General features: G+C 40.2%; 1 protein-coding gene across 1 annotated transcript; it reads left to right on the plus strand.

Annotated features, from left to right (window-relative positions):
- Nucleotides 1-482: 482 nt before the first annotated feature.
- On the plus strand, nucleotides 483-3,392 carry LRRN2 (leucine rich repeat neuronal 2; the record flags this gene model as incomplete). The annotated part of the gene is made up of 1 exon (XM_081322388.1): nucleotides 483-3,392. One exon carries the CDS (start codon nucleotides 483-485, stop codon nucleotides 2,631-2,633), a length of 2,151 nt encoding a protein of 716 aa, XP_081178514.1. The 3' UTR covers nucleotides 2,634-3,392.
- Nucleotides 3,393-8,462: the final 5,070 nt, after the last annotated feature.

Below are 8,462 nucleotides of genomic sequence, written 5' to 3' on the forward strand. Positions count from 1 at the left end.
CCATTTTACTGTCCTAATTTAGTCAGAGCAATTCAATCAGGTTTCACAAAAATATGTACCAAAAACTCCATGTGTATCCTGAGTTTAAGAGTCTGAGTAACTCTACCTTAAATCAAAATGTACTTTATAACTTCATGCTACCTCCAGAATGTGGTCTAAGTTTTTATTTTCATGTGTTGTTACATGTATATTTCCATTATTCTTATAAAATTCTCTTTTCCCAATCTCTTTCAGTTAAAGCTGTAAGGAAAAAAAACCCAACATTACAAGCAAAAGAAGAAAGAAATCGTTTATGGAAGAGAAATAGCCAAACTTCTGATTAGAGAGGGGACTACTACAGCTCCTTCCATTATGAACTCTTCAGCTGACAAAGCTTCTTATCTTTAGCATAGCATTACTTTCAACAACCGCAGAGATTCTTGAAGAAGTCAGTGTGTGACAAGGCAGTGGCTATTTCCACTTGCCTTCATGTTGAATTCCAGATGTGTCCTGTGAAAGCATTTACTTTGAATGGAAGTTGCACTTGCCCATTGAAAATGAGACACTTCCAATTGAACTTGCTTCTCATCTGTATGGCAACCACCACGGCTATTCTTGTTGTGCCGTGGAAAGTCAAATGCCCGTTGCAGTGTGTCTGCCAGATCAGACCATGGTATACTCCCAGGTCTGTGTACAGGGAAGCAGCCACAGTTGACTGCAATGATTTGTTTATCTCCACAGTGCCTGAAAGATTGCCAGAGGGGACACAGATTCTTCTCTTGCAAAGCAACAATATTGTCAAGGTCGAGCAGAGTGAACTGGGCTATCTGAAAAACCTGACAGAGCTAGATTTATCACAGAACAGCTTCTCAGACATTTGGGACTTTGGTCTGAAAAATATGCCTCAATTGCTGAGTCTTCACTTGGAAGAAAACCAGCTGGCTGAACTTCCCGATAACAGCTTCTCAAACCTGGCTAATCTTCAGGAACTTTATCTTAATCACAATCAAATACGCAGGATTTCTCCCCAAGCCTTCTTAGGTCTTGGAAATCTCTTTCGACTCCATCTCAACTCCAACTTCTTAAGGACAATTGACAGTCGCTGGTTCCAAGTACTACCCAGTCTGGAGATCCTAATGATTGGTGGCAACAAAGTAGATGCCATTCTGGATATGAACTTCAGGGCTTTGTCAAATTTGAGAAGTTTGGTTCTGGCTGGAATGAACCTGAGAGAGATTTCAGATTATGCTCTTGTAGGCTTAAAAAATCTGGAGAGTCTGTCTTTCTATGATAACAAACTGATCAGTGTTCCCAAGCGAGCATTGCAGCAAGTTCCTGGACTTAAGTTCCTGGATCTGAATAAAAATCCACTTGAGAGGATTAAGCAGAGTGACTTCACAAACATGCTACACCTCAAGGAACTGGGACTCAACAATATGGAAGAACTGGTTTCTATTGACAAATTTGCCTTGATCAACTTGCCTGAACTAACAAAATTAGATGTGACCAACAACCCTAAACTATCCTATATCCATCCCAGTGCTTTCCACCATCTCCCCCAGATGGAAACTCTCATGCTCAACAACAATGCTCTAAGTGCTTTGCATAAGCAAACACTAGAGTCCCTCCCCAGTCTGCAAGAGATAAGCATCCACAGCAATCCTCTCCACTGTGATTGTGTCATCCGCTGGGTCAATAGTACTGAGAACCATATACGCTTTATTGAGCCTCAATCTACATTATGTGCTGAACCTCCAGACCTAAAAAGAAAACATATACGTGATGTCCCCTTCAGAGAAATGACGGATAGATGTTTACCCCTCATCTCTGACAAAAGCTTCCCTTCTTATTTAGAGGTGGTATATGGTGAAGACATCTCTCTTCATTGCAGGGCTTTAGCAGAACCAGAACCAGAGATCTACTGGGTCACACCTTCAGGCCTTAAGCTATTGCCATTCTCAGAAGATGGAAAGTATAAAGTGGACTCTGAGGGGACATTGGAGATTCGCAAGGTCACAGTACAAGAGGCAGGCCTCTATACGTGCATGGCTCAAAATCTCATAGGTGCCGACACTAGAAGCATCAGCCTAATAGTCAACAGTTCTTTTCCCTTTAGTGAAGACACGCTAGAGCTGATCATTGAGGAAATCCAGACTTACAATATCCTGGTTTCATGGAAACCTCATATCAATACCATTTCATCTAATCTCACTTGGTCCAGTTTCAACCCCGACTTGGACTTAACAAATGTAGCCCGTATTCCAACAGGTACCCACATGTATAACATCACAAGATTACACCATGATACAGAATACTGGGCCTGTCTTCATATAGCATTTGCAAAATGGCAGACCAAGGTTGCCTGTGTCAATGCCAGGACTAAAGAGGCTCAATACCAGTACTTAGAAAGCAGGCAGGGTGCCCTGATGGTATTGTTCCTCTGCATATTGATGCTCTCTATAAGCCTCATAGGCAACTATGGTTTAAGTTCTTTCAAATTTCAATCTAGAAACCAGGGAATCTGCGTGCCATGGAAAAGAGCCTCATCTTCGGTTCGTGTAGTATATCCAACTTTTATCAAACAGTGGGATCAAGAGAGAAAGAGTGAGGCACTCCTAGCCATGGAGGTACAAGCAACATCACTGGACTCGTGAAGGTTGCGGGTTTTTTCCTCTGCAAGAAGAGTGGATAAATATATCTGGTGAATTTCTTTAAAAATTACCAAATACAGATAAAAGGGGAAAAATACTGAAGTATGAAAACCATGAATATGGAAGATGGATAGGAAAAGTTGTCCCTTTTCCACCTAAACCATGAGTTTGCTTGGCCAAACATATTATCTTTTAATCCAAGATAAAGAATCCATTTTTACTGAAAGAAAACTTGCTGAAAAGACAGGCAGACCGTCTGAGCTGGAAAGCATCAATCTTGAAATTCCAAAACATCTCTGCCTCTTCCAGGCAGCTATGACACTCCTCTGACAGCCTGTTACCAATATACTTTGTGCTCAGCACATGTCTGCTCCCCTTGGAAGTACAAAAAGGCCTTTGGAGAGACCTTTCTCTCTGTGTGTGTGGATATGTATCACCACAGAGAATCTTGACCAAATCCAACAAGTCTCTTGTGACCTGAAGAATTTGCCTCCTGCAGTACTTTCCCAAGGAAGCAAATGTGATACAAAGAGAAGGCAACTTTCTCAGGCTGGAGAATCAGGAGAAATAATTACAATCGAAGGGTGGGGGGAGTGAAACTTTGAATCCATTAACCATGTCAGTTAGCCAGTATAGACTGGATTTCAATTCAAGAACTTAATTTCAATATTATTTTGTAAACTTTTGTGAATAAGATTGAAAACAAAAGGAACAGGGGGGGTGAAGATTTTTTTTTGTAATATATGTATAAATATAAAGGGGAGGAGGGATGGAGGGGACCCTTTATATACCAATCTAGCATATGGAAAAGGCTTTATGCTAGGTCAGCATTGCTTCAGCTACGGGGTGGGTGGAATGGTAAGGAGGGGAGGGAATAATACTTGATGTAAGATTGATTTCAAAGAATGAAAATCTCTTTGTTTTAAAGCAGCTGATTTCCATGCGGCTTAACTGAAAACATCCCAGGAGACAATATAGGCTGAGTGGTTGAGAAAAAGAGGGAGAATGAATATTCCCTTTTCTAACTCTGTCATCATTTCTTTGTCTCTGATAAGCCAATTAAAATTGCAAATAAAAAATTTCTGTAGTTGTGTGCTTTCCCCAAAGCTCTTCCTAGATACAGGGATTCGTGACAGCAGAGGAGGCGGGTTGTAAGGGACGTCTGCTGATTTGTGATCTGGGATAGGGTGGCCTAATCCTCAATTTGCAAAAAATCTCTTTTGAGTATCTCCACCCTGCAAAGTGTGGTGGGCAATTCCTTTAGTCCTTCAAAAATTATTATTGAATTGTTACTTTCCATCTGATAGATGAAGGCATTCTTAAATACAGATAGAATAATCCTATTCATTGCGTTGAAGTTATTTGATTTCAATTAATTTTAATCAAATTTAGTTTTGGTTCTCGCTCCAGATGTCTTTGGGAGAATGGGCTCCAATCTATCATTTGACACTCGAGTAGAATCCTGTTCTGAAAAGTCGTCCACTCCTAACTTACCCAGAAGGAAGCTCTGTATCTCTTCCAGTAAGGAAGAGGGGCAGAGGACATCAGCAGGAGGAGCAGAGCTGCTATTATTATTATTATTATTATTATTATTATTATTATTATTATTATTATTATTATTATTATTATTATTATTATTATTGATTGCACAGTCAGCAGATGTTTAACCTGGGTTTGACATTTTTATGTACCTATCAAGTCCTTCCCAAAGACCTGGAATAGGCAGATATTGCTGTGTAATGATGTTAGAGGTATTTATTTATTAAACAAATTTATATAACCACACAACTCATACTTAGGTAACTCCAGGTGGCTTACCATATTTTTAAAAAATTGTCCTTCTTGCTGAATTTAATTTTCAATGACACATCATTATTTGCTTTCAGACTTTGTCTATTTGCCATGAGAAGTATTTGAGAAAAGAAGTTTTCTTCCAGCTTTCTGGCCCTGGCTGCTTAGCCAACAAAGAGTCCTGAGTTCTATGTCCCATTTGTCATCAGATGTCCAGGAACTCCGACATCATCAGTAGCAGCAGCAGCAGCAGCACAAAAATATGAAATCAGAGCTGCCAGGTTTTAGCTGGTGTTGGCCTTCATATGCATCAAGTTCTTCCCAAGAACCTAGGATGTCATAGTGTATTGATATGTGTGTGGATACAAGCAATGTGGCTTTTTGTAAAAGACAGAAGGAAATGCTGTCAATGTGCATACTTTCTAAATGCCGTCCAAGGTTTTTTGGTATGGCACCATAGATAATATATATTGTTTTTATTATAATAAAAATTACATATTATGAATTTACATATTATAATATGTAATATATAATTACACATATATACACATATATATGTAATATATGTAATTTTACACATAAAGGTAAAGGTAAAGGTTCCCCCGCACATGCGTGCTAGTTGTTTCTGACTCTAGGGGCCGGTGCTCATCTCCGTTTCAAAGCCGAAGAGCCAGCGCTTGTCCGAGGATGTCTCCGTGGTCATGTGGCCGGCATGACTAGACACCAAAGGCGCACGGAACGCTGTTATCTTCCCACCGTAGTGGTCCCTATTTTTCTACTTGCATTTTTACGTGCTTTCGAACTGCTAGGTTGGCAGAAGCTGGGACAAGTAACAGGCGCTCACTCTGTTACGCGGCACTCGGGATTCGACCTGCCAAACTGCCGATCTTCTGATCGACGAGCTCAGCGTCCTAACCCACTGAGCCACCGCGTCTCTAATTTTACACATGTGTGTGTGTAAAATTACATGTAATTATATATGTAATTATATGTATATACATTTGTGTGTGTGTGTCCACCCAACACCCAATGATAGGGCAGTTTACAAATTGATAAAATAATTAGCACAACAAAAAACAAAAGAAAAAGAAACAGTGGTAAAGACAAAAAAACCCCAGATGGGAACAAAGAAGAAAAGGGCCATCATTCATGCTCACCCAAGGCCTAGGAGAAGAGCCAAGTCTTCAGGGCCATTTGAAACACCAGTAAGAGTATATTTTGATCAGACTGCGTCAAAAAACTGCATAGCTTCCAGCAGGTCAGATGCATTCTCAGAACCATTACTGTCCACTGATTTTGCTAGTTGGCATATGTTGCCACTAATTTGTGTGTTGACACTTATAATTTTTAGGAAAAATACCAAAGAACAAAACACCACTGGAGATGCCAGGATGGTGATAAACTTTTAAGAAAGTTTTAAGAAAATGTTCCTGAATATGTTCAAAGCACCAGGGACCCCTCCTTAATCTTCTACAATGAATCCATTTAGCAAGGATGGTCTCCAGAATTTGACTCACAAGGAAGTCAATTTTGTGAGGCAACTCCTTTTTTCCCTTCCCCCACCCTTCAGAATGCTCACCATGGATCGAAGATAATTAACAAGAAGGGAAATAATGTCTGTATTTACATTCATTGGAGAAAAAGGGTTTACAAGCAAATAAACAAGCACTCAACAGCAAATGCACATTGAAAGGAATGCACAAGCTATTTGCAGAGTGCGCTCTACTATGGAGTCAAGCTTTCACATGGATCCAAGCCACCAACTGCTCAGGAGGCAAAAGGCATCAGCTATTAATGTATTAAAGGTCAAGGCAGGGATCTTGTCAGTTTCAGGCAGCAGCACAAGTTATGCCAGAGGATACTAATTAACTAATTAAGGTCACAGAGCAGAGCTTGTTAACTTATGGATAACACTAATTAAGGAAATACCAGGCTACAGACAAATGCTACTCAGGAAGAGATAGCTTGTTTAAGCAATCTGTCCACTTGGGGGGGGGGAGGAAAGGGGGAGGGGGAGGGGGAAGGTCAGGCAGAAGATGGCACTGCAAATCATAAACCAAAGTTGCACAGCCCACACCCTTTTGTTGGTAATATGGTTTCCCAAGGTCTACAAGTGAGACTAGAGAACAAAGGCCAATACTCCTAGATTCACCAACCGCCTCATCCTACACTTCCATTTTTGAAGATCCTGTCCAAGATTCCTTCAAGTCATGCCTAAATCCTTGTCTATTCACTTGGTCCTACCATCTACCAGATTTTCACCAGCATGTACAAGAAGAGGATAATCAAAACTCTGATTAATATCCTGCCCTTACTCAACACTCAGGAGAATGCAGCTAAAGAGAAGCAGCAGCAACAGGACTTCTGAGTTTGGCAGTGGCCCCTCTGCCATGTATTGAGGTTTTGCATGTGACCAATGATGTTGACTTGGTGCCGAGATTGTCACCTTCCTCTGTGAGCTCTTAGTGCAAAACTAACCTTTATTTAGCATTTCAAGGGAGGCATTTCTAAAGCACTGTCCTGAGATGTAGAGCTGGGGATGGAAACAGCGTGATTGTCATTCCATTTAATGTGCATCCACTCTATTACCCTTTAAGCAACACAGGGACACTTAGAAGTGACCCTGCCACTACAGACCTTTCTTTTCTTCAGAGCTAATAAGATGCAGAAAACATTAGTGTAGTCCCAAGCTAGCTGTGTAGAAGCTGAATCTATTAAAATACCCTTGTTATTTCTGCTTGCCCACATATAAACTCTTCTTCAATTTCTTGTCAGCCTATTGTATTATCCATATAAGAGTTATGCGTAGCCTTTGCTCCATAGCTTTCCAGTGAGACATTATGTGATATTTAAAAATAGCTGGTATGGGATACAACAAATATTTATGCTTTTTTTTTCTTTTTGGAACATGAAAGGCTTCTATTCATTATTCCAATAATTGAGCCTTATCCTCTTCCCCCAACTCTCTCCCAAGACATTTTATGTCTCCATTTCCCTAAGCAATCACCTTCTAGAGCACATTTTAGGGCAGTGTTTCTCAAACTTGGCAACTTTTAAGATGTGGGTACTTCAACTCCCAGAATTCCCCAGCCAGCTGAAGTCCACATATTTTAAAAATTGCAAGTTTAAAAAACGCTGTTTTAGAATATTAGATGCTTTAGAGCAGGGGTGTCAAACTGCCAGCCTGCAGGACAGTTGCATCGTACAGAGGCCACGCCCACCCCAGCTCTGCCAATGCAAAAAAAGGTTGTGATACATTGCAACACGTCACGTTGACGCGACAAATTTGACACCTGTGCTTTAGAGCATTCTTCAGCATTTTTTTCCCAAAGATATTTTTAAAAATGTGTGTGTGTGTGTGTATCATGCCTCAAGTTTTCCAAGTTCATTGATACCCTTCCTAGTTTATTGGTACATTTAGGTTCTGAAACATGCAGCACTCAGAAGTTGAACCCTGGAAATATAGCAGAGGGGATGAGGGGAACAAAACACAAGAATTCATACACCATGTATAATTAAGCAGTTAAATTATCCATGGGGAAATGGTAAGAGTGAACATATAAACGCAACAAGTTATATAGGTATTTTGTTATGAACATTCTAGCCATGTTAAGATCCATCCATATTTCAGGCCCAATCTATTTCCATCTGCACTAGTTAGACTCATTGAATAGTCAGAAATGGTATGATAGTCATTGCCAGTGTGTGTGTGTGGGGTGTGTGTGTGTGCCTGTGTTGTAGAGATAGATATATCTTTTTTTATATACATTAACATTCCAAGTGTTCAAGCCAAAGCATAACAAGATAATCAGCAGTAATTCATTACCTATCATAGTACATAAGCTTCAGAGCTAGCAACAATTTTGTTCCAATCAACGACAAAAATACAGACAGCAAACCTAGGCAGTAATTCTGCCTTAAAATAACAGTCTTTCTCACAGGAAGGCCAAAACAGCCACAAAATAGTAACAGCAGCAAAATATGTGGCTCTGAAGAGTAGCAGCCACACAGTAATTGGTACAATGTGGATATCTCCCCTGT

Source organism: Vipera berus, assembly GCF_964194415.1.
Source record: "Vipera berus genome assembly, chromosome: 3".
Lineage (NCBI taxonomy): Eukaryota > Metazoa > Chordata > Lepidosauria > Squamata > Viperidae > Vipera > Vipera berus.